Raw genomic sequence first — 17,528 nt, forward strand, 5'->3', positions numbered from 1 at the left:
TGCCGTACCGTACAAAATACGCATACGACGCGCGTTCATCATCATTGGCATATCTCCCGGTAATGCGGAACTGCCAAATTCCGGCGGAACGGCAAAGAATTTCAAGCAAAAGTCCCAAATTAAATTTTGCAATCCATCTGGCGTGGCGTTTATTGGCACAGCGGTGCGTACCGGACCTGAACGCACCTCGTGCGCGAAAGTGGAACCTAATTGAATAATACTGACAATTGCAACAATATAGCGTTACGTTAAATACGTTTAATACATTTTAAATACGCGTTATCATTTTATTTTGACCTATGCCTTCTTTTGAAGAGTGTACTTCAACCTTTCCCATTCACACACCGTTGATGATCCGGGTTAGAATTGATCTCAGCAAACCCATGCTTGTCGTAAGTAGCGACCAACGGGATCGGGTTATGTCAGGGCCTGCTGACCTGGCTTGAAACAAGTCATTATATCACAGCTTAGATCGCTGCTCGTGCTGTGAAGCACTGGATTTTCTGGTCCAGACACGATTATTTACAAGCTGCCGCAGTATAGTTGGAATATTGCGTGAGTGCAGCGTCAAGCAACATCAAAACAATACATTTATTCATTTCCATGCGGATTATCCTCGATCAAGAAAACACAAACTACCCCAAATGACGCGCGACTCACCTGACAATTTTATGACGCTTGTGACAATTGGTATTCTTACTCGCCATGGAGGCTGGTATTTTGCAGGAAGTCTCGCCATAAGTCCCGCCACTGAGATATGACTTCTTCCCGCAATGTCACACTATCCTTAAGAGGGACCATGGGCTCCACCTTCATCCTGCCAGTGGAGACAACGCCGCATTCAAAGAATATGATCAATGCTTGCTGTGTGGTCTGGAAAAGGTTGACAGGTCATGTTTTCAGAGTATCATCAATGAAATCACCCCAGACGTCCTGTTGTTTGATGAAGTAATACAATATCATAATTGTTTAATGGTCAACAGTGCCAGAGCTGTTATAGCAGCCTCTGAGTAAATATATTTATTGAACACAGTGTGTGACGAATTGTGTTATCTGTGTAATATTCATCTTAGTCAAACAGATTTACAATTGAACTGTAAATTGTTAACACGAGCTTTTGTTTTGTTTTTGTTCAACCTGTCATAGGTTATATGTGATGTGATTTAAACAGATCATCCGATTGTTTTTAATTTGCTTTCTCGGAACTTGTCTGAGTGCATGTTATAGCTGCCCAAGTGATCGATGTTTTTACAGTTGCTAGGCATTTGTGCAGTTTGTTGAAATCCTGGTCTCTCTTATCAACGGTTACCCGTGAAGGTCCGGGTTAGAATGTATCTTCAGTAACCCATGCTTGTCTCCCCATGAAGGTCCGGGTTATAATGTACCTTCAGTAACCCATGCTTGTCGTAAGAGGCGACAAACGGATCGGGTAGTCAGACTCGCTGATTTAGTTGAGATATGTCAATTGCGCTCGATGCTCATGCTGTTGATCACTGGATTGTATGGTCCAGACTCGATTATTTGCAGACCGCCGCCATATAGCTGGAATATAGCGGAGTGCGGCGTAAAACTAAACTCACTCACTCACTCTTTTAACGGTACTGCATATGTTACAGACCTTTAGAGTTTGGGCAGGAAATACACATTTATTGCGATTACCTGAACCGACAAACATCTATGAAGTTAATTATATAATCATATGTACTGTATGTTAATAAAACTTTCAGAACCGTAATTATGTGTAGAATCTTTGTATTTGTTTGATTGTGATCATTGCAAACCAATAGTACAGTCCGGTGCAGTAATATGTACGCAAGGCTCTCAAAACACAAAGTGTTTTCCTAATACAAGATATTTACGATCCACATTCGCATGATGACCTCCACACATTAGAATATTGTTGTTAAATGAATAATGTTGGTCTATCAACATTGGTTGGATAAGTGTATATGCCGGTTACCTTAACGTCCTCTTTTTAATAAAATTGTGTGTGTGTGTGTGTGTGTGTGTTTGTGTGTGTGTGTGTAAATATTTAATACAGCGAAGAACACTAAACACTAATTCTGTTGGAAAAACTACAGTGCCCTCATGAAATGGTAATATTTTTCTGATGTTTTAAATGATTATTTTGTACTTGGTATCAAGTACGTTCATTTTGTTTTACATTTGCCCTCGGTGAGGTAATATAACACAGTGTTGGTTAATTCTGTTCATTAGTTTGTTTCATACTGACAATATCTACTACCCGAATATATAAAGGTTAAAATCGATCTTTAACAACCCATGCTTTTCATAAGAAGGTGACCTACGAAATCGGGTGGTCAGATTCGCTGACTTGGTTGACACATGTCATCGTATCCCAGACCAATGCTCATGCTGTTGAGCACTGGATTGTGTGGTCCAGATTCGAGTATTTACAAACCGACGCCATATAGCTGTAATACACAACCAACCAACAATATATACCATGATAACGTTACCCATGCTGGTTATTAGATCATGTTCATGATCAAATCATCGACTGTATTGCCACCTTGTTTATGAACAGGCAAAACAACAAAGAGGATCTCGGTAACCACAGTTATATGTACATTTAAGGCAGAGAGGAATTAATTAGTTTCTATTCTAAAGGTTTACTGCTCATTTATAGAATATATCAAAGCTGATCACTAGATTGTTCTGTTTAATGTTTTCTGGGGAAGATTTGGAATCTTTAGACAGCATTAATTTAGGGTGAATGTGTGAGGTCTTGAAGGATACATATAAATCTTCATTCATAATGAAACATGGTTGTCCTTTTCATGATCAAATGTCCAGGCACATTGTAACCCAAGTCATTCAAGCATAAAGAAACTTAGCACACAGCTTAGAAAATAAGTATATTTGTTTTCCTCTTTCAAAGTAAGAAAACTTTGAATATAATGATCCGGATTCTTTTCTTACAACAACCCTTGATCACCAGATGTACGCCTATAACTAAAACAACCTATGATATCCGTGATGTATATAAATGTTTCATTTCGATGATATTTAAGAATTAAAGCAATACAAAAGAAAGGAAAGAAAGAAAAATCAACCAATAAACCAATCAACCAAACAAAAGGCAACATCACCATACAGCTTTATGAATATATGTTATTACAACTTTTGCCTTGAAATGTGATTTTGTGAAAAGAGAAGACACACATTCTTTCCTGAAAACATTTGATGCAGATGAAACTGATCATTCTGTGGCGACGGCGTTTCTCGAACATGGCACAACAGGGCTCCACAGTGCTTCCTTTTAAAGTGAGTGAATGAACCAAATGTATTTTCCAGGTAGTCGAGGTATGTGTTGCTGGTGGGTAGGGATTATATCATACGATGGGATCCGACGTTTAGTTCTTCTAACTCATGCTTGAAACTACAAATAATTTACACATTTCATGTCAGTGATGTGTTTAAGGCTTATCTCTGACAACATACATCAACCAATATTTCTCAAGGCTGTGTTTGGAAGCCTTATTTTACAATGTTTAGATGGACGCAGTGAAGCGTTAAACTTTTACTTCCCGGAGGAAAGTAACCACAACACAAAGCCTCGTTATTATTTAAAAAAACCGACATATGTATTCAATGGAACATGAATATCTACAATTCAACACAGCAGGGATCAGCTTCCTCGAGACTGGAGCAATCTGAAACAAGGCAAGCAGCAAATAATATTGTATCTAAATGCATGACAATGTATGACAAAATGACAAAATTGTAACAATTTCTTTGAGGGGCATTTTAGAAGTTTGGAAGTACAATATTGACAAACCCTATGGATAACAACTTATTATATTTCGTAAGTCCTACGTTTCCATACAGATTCGTTTTCCTTGTCGATCTATATCGAAGCGTCCCACTCACGAATTGCTTAATAATTATCACACATTTTGAAGGAATATGAACGGTCCTGATTGTTACGATCTAAATGATATATGTTTGTATTTTGAATATGTTTCTTTCATAGTCTTGACAGAGAATTGTGATAATATATGGTCAGTGCTATATTAGTGGCTATTCTTTGTCATCAGCTGGTCAACAAACGGTATGAATTACTTTGACAGCAGTTTTGTTTTGGTGCAATCAATGTATCAGCAGCATATTTTGCAATATTCAGTAATGCTATTTGTCCACATTCCAACAAATGGTTCCAAAACTGTTCGCTGTATTCACGAGTTTGCACGAGTATAGCATTTATCAAGTTGGTTTGTTAGGGTTTTCAAACGCATTAGCTTAACAGTGAAATGATTATTTTATCGAAATACTGGCCATGTGAATGAACAGTAAGATTTGTCATCTCTGAAGTGGAAAACTTAAATATTGTGAGAGCATTATATGAAACTGAAGATGCCCTTATTTCTTTATTTATCGCAGTTAGTCTACTGCGAGGAAACTTGTATCGAACTGACTTTACCAAAAAACCTATAAATATTGAGGCTTTACCTAACATGAGTACTGGCCCTTGTAAGAAGTTAAATTGATTCTCTGAGTATTTGCTACTACCACCAAGATCTGCACCCGAGGCGGCTCCACTCAGGCTCGCGCCCCAAGCTTCGACGCTCACCTTTTGTTCAAGCTGCGTACAGAAACTGGCTACTGAAGACTTTGTCAGAAACCTATCTTTATGCTGAAGTTGAAAACTTTAATGTTGTGCTAATGATTATGTCTTTTACAACTAAACCTGAATTGACTTTCGACCTAAAAGAACTGCACTGATCATGTTACACTGTCTAACAAACACTTCCCTAAAATGTTGTTTTATATAAAAAAGGAAATCTTCAGACAAACCAAATGAGAACATGAAATATATTTGCTATTAAGAATAGAATCCTCAAAGGTCAAACATTACCGTGGTCCATGTTCTTCCTCAACCATCACGTTTACGTCTGGCCCAAAGGGTCGTCAGGCTTGCCAGCAAACATGCGGCCACTAGTTCCAAGAGTTCGACGATGGTGAGTATGCTGGCCCCAAGAAACAGTCCAATCTGGCCACCAATATTGGCTGCACAAGTAGATAATATCATGTCACCTTGACATTAAGTATGCGTAGTCAGTATTTCTGTGTCAACAGTGTGTGAGTGGCATTCCTATCTTCATGCTCGAATATACTTAATAGAAAACTATTTCAAGAGTGCATATGTGCACGTTTGGGTATCATTTGGGGAGTGAGGGTAGGGAGTGAGGGTAGCACATGAATTCTGGCACGAGTTTCGTAAATCACTTTGACAATGTTGAACAATGTGATATCCTGATCCATTTAAAAGATAAATGAATTGATCAACATGAGCAGTACCGCCCGGATGACTGATCCACTGATATTTCCACTTGAGCATGTGTTTTTTTTATTAATGTTAGGGTACTGTGAGAGCAATGTTGAAATTGATCATTTTCATATAGACTTAAGAGCACGAATTCGGTGCTCTCAAACCAAGGAAAATTAACGAGTCGGACCATGGACTGAACAGTATGAAAACATTATATATCACGTTCATGACTGCAGAACACAGTTTCTACACAGCGAGCTACTGCGTCCAAACTAACTTGAAAACACTTTCCCAAAGAAACGCATCACAAAAATAGAGTTTGATACAAACCAAATATATCATTCAGCTCCAGTTCTGGTATGTGCTCGGTCCTTTCAACTACCATGCTGGCAAGGCTGATTTGTAGAACCAGGTAATTTTGTCTGGATGATATAAGGAAAACATGAGTAAAGAATTGTTCCACAGAACATGCTCCGATCCTGAATTCAGTGACAAAACCTAAAGGCGTATGCTTTGTTTTAAAGAATGCAGTCGTAATGAGACATGTTTTCATTGTTGTTTCTTAACTATCAATTTGCTATGCATCTTGTTGAGTAAGTTTAAAGATACCGTATTTCCTCCAATACGCATCGGGTATCTAATGTGTGCCGGACGTCTTATGAGCGCCAGGGTTAGAGCAGTGGTTTAAGAAATAAGCGCTGGGTCTCTGATGAGCATCGGGTACGTTTTTTCATAAATGTCTTTTACTTTGATCCAAAAATAGATTTATTAAGGAGTGGTCCCTAACGCTTACTTACAATTAATTGCGGTACATCCAGTAAGCGCAATAAGCACCGGGTCTAGGAGTCCGTTGAAAAAATATGCGCCCGGGCGCTTATTAGAGGAAATACGGTATAGAAAATCAGTACAGATCCGAGAAGCGATGGATGTTGACTGCTGTACCATAGATGACACTTGTATGAACGATCTTTGTTAGTTCTTTGATGTAATGATTGTAATCGTACCTGGAGACTGTTTCATGCATATTGTCTGCACAATCACTTATCTGGGCATCGCAATAAGTAATTTTAAAGATGAATATTAATTCCTTAAAGAAATGCTTATCATCATTCACAACACCTTATCTTGTCAGGGGTATATGCCGCATTCAGTAAAGTAATTGGGAACGTGGCATTTGATGGCAGCACCATGGATGATACTTGTATGTCATACGATGTCTCTTCACATGGGTACTGACATGCACAACTCTTCCCCATCCTGGCTTCCGACTGTACTTGATCTAAACACAAAGAGTTTTGCATTAGCAAATCCGTATGGTCCTAAGTGATATGGCGTTAGTAAGTTGTGTTTCACCTTTATTGTGTAAGTAAATATGTTGACCTCACTAGTCACTATGTGTCATGTGGAAAGATATTCGTACATCATATGCATACATTATACATTACACATAAATCATGACACTTGTCCCTGTTCTTCTTACACTAATCAGCCTGCATTCTTCAAAACATATGGCAAAAATCGTATACAGTTTACAAGTATTCTTTCTGCAGTCTCCCTTCCTTTTTTCAACAGGAGAACTTACTCGTTTCCAAATTTCAGAAAGTGCTTGCTTGAAAAAGGAGCCTTTGCATGTTTGTTTATCGTAGCCATCGCAACCTCAGGACACACTTATCCTAACGCAACTTCATTGTAGCGTCAGTATGTCACAGTGATTAATAGACACACGCTTGCGAGACACATGCAACATTTTTTTTGGTTTTATCATGGGAAATCAACAATAACAATGAATTTGTACCATGGAAAATGTCAATGCTGTATATACGTGTTTGTATATTCAGTGCAATAGAAACGATCTTACGGTAATATATTTTCACTTCCTTCACTGAGCAGTGCCGCAGACTGACTCTTGCTGAAAAATACATCACCAGTCAATGTAATACAAAGCATGTGTGCAACTAAATTCTTGAATTCAGTAATTCAAATGTGTGTAAATGCCACAGGTTCAAGAACTATCTTAAACTAACGTGAAACTTTTCTGTATTTTCTAAGATGTTTTTTTGTGTATTGGGAGAAAAGGTAAAACGCTACACCAACAGCTTGGAGAGATTCCAAATAGTTTCAAGAAATGCCCTAAGTGAAAACAGCCATGTTCGTAGTCTATGATATTAAAGGCACACTGCCTTAGTTTAGTAAATGAAAAAGAAACAGGACACCGTTGTACTAATCCCTGTTTACTACACATAATTTTGAGACATATATCCAAATGGCAGAAACTGTGTTATTGCTTTCTTGGGATGTGAAGTGTCCATTGCTTTTGAAAATGGGAAAGGTATCTTGCTGTGGTTCCCATCCGGCGGTGCAGTTACAGGCATCCATGGCAACCTTATTTGAGCACTCCAGAAGACACCCGTCAAAGCTGTACACCTTGAACCACTCCAGAGGGTTGACAAAGTCCGAGGCTGTAGTGTCTATACAATCCGTCCCGTGGGTATTATAGGGGTCTGGAAGGTATTTCATCTGAGGGCATGTATCAACAGATGCATCTTAACATCATCGTAAGGACATGTTATTTGTTGGCAAAGTTGGATTCGAGATGCATGAGATCGTATGCTCTAATCCGACAGGCGTGTCCAAGATATTTATGGCCCTGCAATTCACTGTACAGGGTTGTGTGTCTTCCGGGTGCCAGAAACATCCAACACTGGTTCGAATCCTAGTTCACCATCATTGTGCTTCTAGCTATTTCAGTCCCATTGCTTTGTCCACCAATTTGCTGGGAATATACCAAATTATTTAGCGTTATTTATACTGGTGAAATTAACTGATTTAGAGGTAATATCGTGTGTACTTATAAACCGATTTTAACCCATGACTCATAATTTAATATATACTTTGGTTTTGACACAAACTTACCATCTTCTTTGTTAGCCCTAAGCGCGTCGACGTCCCGACTGATACGCCAATCAATGAATGATCACTGTAGCTCGGTGCTGTTTCTGGTTCATCGATATATACCTGATTTAACAAAAAGAAGACGACATTGTGGCACCAGATTAGAAGTTTGCACTCATGATAACAATTATACATTCCATTGTTTTCATAATATGGCTTCAGATTTAGCCTGCAAACTGCAAGTTATAAATAACCGTCTTGAATGTTCTTTGCCCAGAGATAATATTCCTTCCTAGTGGTTTACTAATGTAAATAATTGAGAATGGGCCAGACAAACCAGTGACAGTGAATTTATAAGAAAGGGTCCACATCATCAGTGTGTGTTGTACAAGAAATCAATCAAGTCACACAGTCGGGCAATCAATACGTTCAGATGATCTGAAAAAAAGATTTGTCTGACGTAACTTCATCTGGAATAATGGCAAAATGCTGGTCTGTAAATGTCAGAGATTGTTACACTACATTCGTCTTAGACTATGAACAAATAGTTTGCTTTTCGACCCTTGGCACATGTGTGTGCCTGTCAGGATTATATTTATCTATTATGATATTTACCTGTATCCCTGCCTCGTATGCAGCTCCTTCCAGATAGGTATCCTGCATGATGTCAATAGACATTGTCAATTTGGTTTTTTCAGACTCAAGAGCATTGATGTCAGCGTTAGCGTTAAAGGTGAAGCAGCGATGATCTTGCTTCTGACTATAGTTCAGGCTTTCCTGGAGGATTCGGTTATGTTTGAAGAATATGACTTTGAAAATATCCTCTTTTTTATATGCCCCAGCAGCCCAGAACTTGACATTATCCAGTTTATCGAGCTCTCTCCCTTCCTGGCCGTCCCAGTCAACTCGCGGTGAAATTTGTGCAAGGTACCCAGAGCTTTGAAGATAGGCTAGCTCTGCGTTAGTTAGGTTCTGTTTGCTTATGTCAAACTTGCTCAAAGTGCATATAGTGATAGCAGGAAACCTGATCTTTTGTTTGCGTTCTCTTGTAATCTTGGTGATGAAGCTGTAGCTGTAGTACTTCTTGTAAAGATTAGTCAGCGAAATCAAACTCACTCCAGTCATAGTTAAAAGCATCAATATCCATAATATTCTGAAACAGAAATATATACTGGTTTACTGCATTTTAGAGACAACACAGAAGAATTTTTGATTCTCATTCATGCTCTTCGGGTGCTTTGGCGTTTCGCATTTGACTAGACAGTACAGTGGACCAGGTGGGTAATGGATTTGCAGACTGGGTTCCACATTACCCTTTTTGTAAAGAGGCAATCAGACGAGTGTGTTTCTAATGATAAGAAGCGAGCCCTTGAGAACATAGTTCATATACTTTGTTTAGCAAAATTTCAGGTTGTACCTTCTTCATGATACAAACAGTTCCGAGACATTACACTTTTTCGTGAAATGTGCAATACTAACGTCAGTGCTTAGTTTGTAACGACAGACAATATAGTTCCAGCTGAAACCTGTTTCTTATGAAGTGGCGTAACTTTGTTTGATCCATATGTATCACAAATCATCTCATTGCTGAATACGGTAAAGTGTATTTGTTTCGCTCCTATGCCCTTGTATTGCTTATAATGGAGATGTTTCAAATTATTTCATGAGACTAGATCAATATAACTCAACATTTTATTGTTGAATATGAAAATAAAAGGCGTTACCTACTATAAAATGTATTAAAAAGGACCATTTGTATGGCCATCTAAATATAGAATTGATTCAATCCTAATCGTTCAACTGTTGTACGTCCATAACAAACGGAATATGTAATCAATCATATATTTTTTATATTCATGTGAATGTGAAAGTTATGGTGCCACAAATGAGTTGCAAATAGCACCAATGCACAATCCATCCCATGTGTTCTGTACATGGCTGCCCCTCCAGGAGCAATGTTTCAGCCAATACTTACCAAAGTAAGGATCCTACCATTCGCTTTAAAAATACTACGTTGCATCATGCTCCTTGTTACTACCACGTCACACTTTCCCAAATACTATTTGTAAGCCTTTTCCCAACACTGTCTCAACACATAACGGCTCCAACGGGATATTGTTAGTTTTAAACATATTTTATTGACCATAAGACAAAGGGGGTTTAGCACAAGTGCTCCACTTATGGTCGCCTTCTCCCTAAGGTAACAGGGTATTGCCACCACCACGCCGATGGAAAGGGTAACAACAAACCAAAAATATTCATGACTGATCCCAGGACAACAGTGCACAGTGTACAGGATCGATTTATGGGATGCCAGGATTTCCCAAAAATATATTCAAGAAAGGAATCACTTAACCGCCAACTTTCACACAGATATCGAGGTATGAGTCAGATTCTTCTTTGTGTATCCCTATTCCACCCTCGACGGTGACATGTGACGCCACGTTAAAATCATTACATTGCCAACAGACGTAAATGGTACATAAGTCCAAACTAAGGTCAAGTTTTCACTTTACACCTCCTTGATAGACGTCGCCGTGTCTGACAAATTCTAACTAGACAGAGGTCTTTTTTAAACTCAGTGTCAACCTCAGACCCGATGGTAAACTTAACAGCGGAGAGTGCGAATCCACGTCATAGAGCGCCGAACTTGGGTAGGCGGTGCCAGAGGAGTGGGACACTTAATACCCTCATGTCAAGTCAAAGATTATTTATTGTACTTAAGGCCTCCGGGCCATATACAAGTAATACAAGTATATATACAGCACATGTTACAAACATTTCACAAAAGAAATTATACTTCAGATAAGATATTGCTTCTAAGGATAACAGCATGTTTTACAAAAAGCGCTAGATTACGTATTACATTTTTGGAGGATAGAATGGAAACAAAGGCAGTTGAAGGATATTTTAACAAGTAATTATTTGGGATATATTTTGTTCTTAAATCAGCATAATGTGGGCATACAAAAGCGAAGTGAATTTCATCTTCTATAGCCGAGTTACATAATGGACACATCCTTAAACTTCTGTCTATTGAAAATCGTCTACCTTTATTTACTGAAAAGTCTAACAAGCCCAATCGAAAATTGACAAATGTGCGTCTGTTATTTCTAGATGTCAGTACAGATAGCTTTAGTTCTGGTTGAATTAAGCTCTTATGCGATCTATACAACTGATAATTTGAAATATTGTCTAGACAGGAATGCCATTCTTGATAATACATGCTAACAGATTGTTCTCGAAATTGCTTAAGAAATAGATTAATATTACCAACTGTTTGACTAAGCCACACAAATCCAAAGCCATGAGAAAATAAGAGATTTCTAATATGAGACGCACATGTTGCCTTACCCCTATCATCTAGATGTATAAGCATGTTATTAGCTAGTTTTTTGATTCTTTGTTTGTGCATCCCAAGGGTCTTTAACCAATATTTTAAACATCTGATTTGTGAATTTATATATATCGGATATCTACCGCATTCTCCATAAACCATATAAGTTGGTGTTGTTTGCGCTACATTTAAAAATCGTTTACATGCTAAAAGGTGTAGTTTCTTCAGACATTCATGACGTTGAAATCCCCAAATTTCAGACCCATAAAGCATAATCGGTTTGATTTGTGCATCAAACAATTTGAAATATATTTTCGGGGTTAAAATTCCAAAATTCTGGGAAACTGACATCACATTGATAAGAGCCTTCTTAGCACGTGATTTCAGATCTATGACACGCTTTTTAAAGTTCATGGTATGGGAAAACACTAGTCCGAGATAGGTATAGTGATTAACAATAGATAATTGTTTGCCATTCCAAAAACACTTTTCTTTAGGGGCGACAGGCCCACCTCTTCTAAAAATAACTATGCTTGTTTTTTTCAAAATTAACACATAATTTCCATTCATCTGTATAACGTGCCAAAATATTCAGTTGGTTTTATAGACCGACGATAGTATCTGACACTAAAATTACTTCATCGGCAAAAAGGAGGATAAAAATCTCAATCATATCTGGAAACATTTGCACACCATGTTTACCTGAATCAGAAATATCATAATACAGTTCGCTTATGAAGAAGGAAAACAATAGAGGACTTAAATACACCCTTGCCGAATTCCCAACATCATCCCCACAACGAACACATGATTTAATATTCAAGTACATAGATTTTAAAATAAAATACATTTTCCCTTGTAAACCAGACTTTCGCAAGCAGTGCCATACTTTACAACGATCCACAAAGTCAAAAGCTTTCTTGAAGTCAACAAATGCTACATAAAGTTTTTCTTTATTACGCGATAGACACTTTTGTATTATTGCATATAATGTAAAGATATGGTCAGCAATTGAAAAATCTTTTATAAAAGCCGCCTATTATTCAGGAATTAAGTTTCTTAGATTTGCGCAGTTTGAGATTCTGTTGTTTAAAACAGTTGTAAATATTGTCCGAATAACACTCATCAAAGATATGCCGCTACAATTATCTGGATTGTCTTGAGTTCCCTTTTCATGTATAGGGACGATAATTGAACGAGACCAGCTTTCTGGAAATGAGCCACTTTCAAAAACAGTACTGAAACACTTATGGAGGAAGGACATAACTCGACTTGAGAACACTTAATCATTTCGATTATAATATTGTCGGGACCAGCTGCTTTTCCGCTCTTTAAATTATTCATAGCATTCTTTATCTCATCTACTGAAATTTGTGTTTCCAAAATCATTTGATGAATAGTGTCATAAATCCTTCGAAGATATATCATCATCATGGAAGGAATAGCCATCACTTTGAAAAACAGCATCATTAGAAAGAATTGTCTTGAAATGTGTCATCCATTCACATTTTGAAATATTACTTTTAGGATTTGATCTCTTTCTAAATGAACGAATTTGTTTCCAGAACATAGCAGTATTGTGGATAGAATCATACAATCTGTTCAGTCTTTGATTACGCAGGTTTGATTTGAATTTTCTACATGAAGCTTTATATTTGTTTCTCATTTTACAAAAATAGTTTCTGTTGCTCTCCGAGCGACTTCGCTCAAAACTTCTAAGTGCTTTGTGCGCGTATCGTCGTGCAGTTTTTACACTCGTCACTTAAGGGTGTTTTATAGTTTTGCTTAAACGTCTTAATCTTTTTCTTCGTACAATCTGGTGAGTTTAATATGACATTGACAAACTCATCTATAGCTCCGTTTAGATCGAACTCAAGTTTTGATAAGAGACTGTCATTATATACTATTCCAAAAAAGAAACGCATAACCCAGAAATCTGTTCGCGAAACTGTTGTATTTTCAAACATGTATAACTCGTCCACAAACAGACTTTAGTACATGTATTTTAGCATCAGTTTAGAAGAAGGAAATGTCTATACAACCAAGTGCATAATTTTAGGTAACGGAGACGTTGAGCGCCATGGTGACGACGTAGCACGTTCCCGACGTCGGATCTCCTGGCTCTCAGTTCAATCTCTCTCAACCTGTTCTGTACAGTTTGACCGGATATCCTCCGAAGTCCAGGCACCCTGGCTCCTGTGCTCTCATCCGTGGCTGTACGATCACGCAAATGTAGTATCCGGATGTACCGATCTTGGGTTACAGTGGTGACTCGAGGTCTGCCAGTGCGGGGATGGTCATTTGTTTTGCTTGTTTGGTTGTAACGAGCTGTAAGCCGTGATATCGTGCTCAGACTAACATTCAGACGCCTGGCAACAGAAGATTGGTAATCTCCAGCCTACATTTTTCAATGGCGAGGTTCGGTGTTGACCTTGAAACTCCTTCAAAACGAATGCCGATTTCCGAAAGTAGTCTGGGTTTTTATAGCCAGACAGTACTTTGCTGTACAATTTCAACTGGAAGGTGATTTCTGTTGCGTTGTGGCAATGCCTTTTTAATCCTTGTAAGAACTGTCATCAAAATCAACATTTTCAGGTAAAGTCGATTTCTTTACTTGTGCAATTGTCATGTTATCAACACTTTTGTTACATATTTTGAATATTCGGTAAATAATAGATTTTTAAAAAATTACAAAACGTCTATGCGTTTCTTTTTTGGGATAGTATAAAATGAAATCTTACTTTTCAAATTATCTCGAGTGAATAAATAGTTGACCAATCATGGCGGTACTGATCCAATATCGTCTGGGAAATGTCCGATCTCTATAGTCCCTTAGGTCGTCAAAACATCTATTGTCATACTTCACTTCCAAACAGTTCATAATTGTCAGACAACTTTTACGAGAGACTGTTCTCTTATAAGTTTGGAAATTTAAGGTTATTTTCGAATAACCACGTAATATTTTAAGAGTACCCATGAAACTGATGCCACAGCACCGTATCTCATCTGGATATAAAATCAACGAAAGGTGGCTTCGTAATTCAGCATAAAAACAGAGGACAGATTAGCATCTTAGAGTAGGAGATGTTCCTAGAGTTTACATTTGAGACAATCGACGAGAATGTAGAAACAGAAAATAAAATAATTTAAATCTAATTGAGAGGATTCGCTACTAAAAGGACCAATTACTCACTTATTTTGATCCATATTAGTAACAACACATCAAACAACGACAGGAGGATGGAGAGGTCATGATGGCAGACTTCCGGGTAAGATAAAATGTATGCATGTTAAACCGACCTAAAAAATTACTGGTCTTATGACACGTTTTGTGCCGCCTCTAACCAATGACATATTAAATGGCCAGACAGACAAATACACATAGAAGGAATAAAATGCATGAATAATACGTATGTGTTTCAAATAAGAAATACAAGGACTCGTCTTACCTGACTAATATATGTCGCCTCTTACAAGGAACATATTTCCATCCGTGGAAACTGGTATCTTGCAGGAAGGCACGACATAAGTCCTGCCATTGCGAAAATAGTTCTTCTCGCAATGTTCTACCATCCTTCAGCGTGGCAACCGGCTCGACCTTCATGCTGCCATTCCACAGAACTCCGGTGTGAAGGATCTGATTAATCTTTGCTGTATAGTCCCAGAATAGGCTGACAGAACAGGTTTTATTCAGAAGTAGCATAGATGAATTCACGTGAGCGACAGGTAAACATGTAATAATACGTTCTGTCGATTGATGTTGTAATGCAGACTTTCAGTATCATGTATGTTTAAAGCTTAACAATGCCGGGGCCATAATGGACAACCAGGGAGGAACGAATTGCATTTAAAGCAGTATGTGACTATTCGTGTGTTATTGGTATAATAGCCAGTCTTGTCAAACAGATTAACAATGAGTCGTAAAATGTAAACACGTGCTTTTGTCTACTTCGTTCTAACTCTGATGATGTTTTATATTCCATGTGATTTCTCAATATTATCAACCATTAAACGTAAATTTCTCTGCAAGTTTTTAAGTGTATGATACACATACAGAATTGAAAGAGAGATGTCTGTGGAGTTACTCGGTGCCTTTACAAACTTACGCTTGTGCAATTGACGGAATATGCAGTGAGTGGAACTTTGTTGAAAGCAGTAAAAATAGTGTCTATGTGTGACAGTATTTAGTCATAGATATATGCTACAACATGTGCAGGAGGCACGGGTTGCCCAGACGGCGGACGGGCTGCATTTCACTGTACAGAGTTGCGTCCCTTGAAATCGTGGGTTCGAATCCCGCTTTGCGTCAGAAACCTCCTGTTTAGATGTTATTCAGCAACATACCCATGCTCGTGGACTTTACCAACGTGGTGAACGTCTAATGCCTGCATCACTTCAGCCGTTGTTCCTATACCAAGCTGACACATGGATGTATTACGGAGGCGCAGTGTTAAACCTAACCCATTCCCTCACTACAATATGTAAATAGATTTCAGAAATACAGTTCGCTCTACCACCATGTATAGTGTAATAAAGCACACTTTCGCCATGAACTATTATAGTTAAAGCACGAGGACAATATGAACGTCACATGTCTACTACCAACTACATGACAGAAAGGTATTCAATTCGTGACACTTGTACGAAGTTAAATCTTGCAGCAGAACAAATTGATTCTCTGATGCGGATTGAGGATGATTGCACTTATGTTCAAGCTGCATACAGAGAAAGTCTCCTGAAGACATTGTCAGAAACGTATCCTTATGATGAAGTTGATAATGCGAGGGGCGTTCAAAAATTAGTAAGCCTCATCTAGAAAATAATAAAAATGCAGGTGTTTTATGCTATATTTTTCTACATACTTGTATTATCTGTCAACCTCAATCAAATTGCTTTTGTTATGTTCCAGACTCACGATCCCCATTTTATTTGACTTTTGTCTTGGTACCCCACAAAAACGCAAAATCTGCAATATATGCAACACACTTTAGCAAACAAAATGTGCAAAAAACATTTTGTGTGTTTGACTTAGACAGAAGTCCGCTAGAATCATACTTAGGTATCAAAGTGGATAAAAAAGCAATTTGAAACTACAATGGCTTGTTAAAGTGACTCCCCCCTTCATATTTACTGAAAAATCTTATTTTGGAGACACTACCCACCCCTTTCAGATGACGTAATCATAAGGACAAAACTTATTCTTATGTTTTCATTTATTCCTACATGATGCCAAGGGTTCAAACTAAATACTGAATGGTCACACAAGTGTCAGCTCTCAATATATTGTAAACAATGTGAGCTTGAATATCAGGGCACAATGGTTTTGAAAGAGTAAAATGAGGGTGTTCTTAAAAAACAGCCCCCGTCTAAATATTATTCAAGCAAATCCAAATATTTGAATGTTTATTATGGCGGGGAGTCATCCAATACTATTCTAAACATATGTTATAAGATATTATCTGAGGACCGCATACTATACTGAAAGCCATTAAAAATGCAATTTGACATTCATACTCACACTAATTTCAACATATACAAACCTAACTGGCAGATATGTTTTAAGTGAACATCTGTGAATAATTTCATCTGAAAATGTCCAGTCAACAACAACATCAGTGACGCAACAACGACACCAAAGAGAGGAGGGGTCACTTGCAGTCAATATCGTGTTTGTCCCCGTGCGCTGCAAGACATGCTCGCAGTCTTTGGGGCATTGAAAGACACACATTTCTCAGGAACAGCTGTTGGATGGTCTGCAGCCTCTGATGGTCTGTGGTCTGATCATGACACCACCCCCTCCAAAACGATCATGTTCAAGGACACAGTTTGGCGCAAGTCTTTCTCCTTTACATCGATAAATCTGTTGACGTCCATCTGCAAAGGATAAGTTAAACCTGGATTTATCTGAAAAAATGACATCTGGCCATGTCCTGTTGCCAAGATTGGCCCCATTTGCTGCCCATCGCTGTCTGGCAAGTTTGTGGCGATGCAATAAGGTTGGACCAC

The 17,528-nt window shown here is 38.1% G+C and overlaps 1 protein-coding gene and 1 long non-coding RNA gene across 2 annotated transcripts; both read right to left on the minus strand.

Moving 5' to 3' along the window:
• Nucleotides 1–3,600: 3,600 nt before the first annotated feature.
• On the minus strand, nucleotides 3,601–6,634 carry LOC124262568. The gene is made up of 4 exons (XR_006894637.1): nucleotides 6,413–6,634; nucleotides 5,624–5,715; nucleotides 4,880–5,031; nucleotides 3,601–3,677 (listed from the first exon to the last, which is right to left on the minus strand). It is a non-coding gene; the product is annotated as an uncharacterized LOC124262568 (long non-coding RNA).
• A 513-nt stretch (nucleotides 6,635–7,147) lies between these two features.
• LOC124262573 (acid-sensing ion channel 1-like) lies at nucleotides 7,148–9,310 on the minus strand. Its single transcript, XM_046697071.1, has 4 exons — nucleotides 8,801–9,310; nucleotides 8,207–8,308; nucleotides 7,632–7,810; nucleotides 7,148–7,202 (listed from the first exon to the last, which is right to left on the minus strand). The coding sequence occupies exons 1-4, from the start codon at nucleotides 9,308–9,310 to the stop codon at nucleotides 7,148–7,150; spliced, it is 846 nt and encodes a 281-aa protein (XP_046553027.1).
• Nucleotides 9,311–17,528: the final 8,218 nt, after the last annotated feature.

The sequence above is a fragment of the Haliotis rubra genome, unplaced genomic scaffold (assembly GCF_003918875.1).
Source record: "Haliotis rubra isolate DU_JTF1 unplaced genomic scaffold, ASM391887v1 Scf845, whole genome shotgun sequence".
In the NCBI taxonomy this organism is placed as follows: Eukaryota; Metazoa; Mollusca; class Gastropoda; order Lepetellida; family Haliotidae; genus Haliotis; species Haliotis rubra.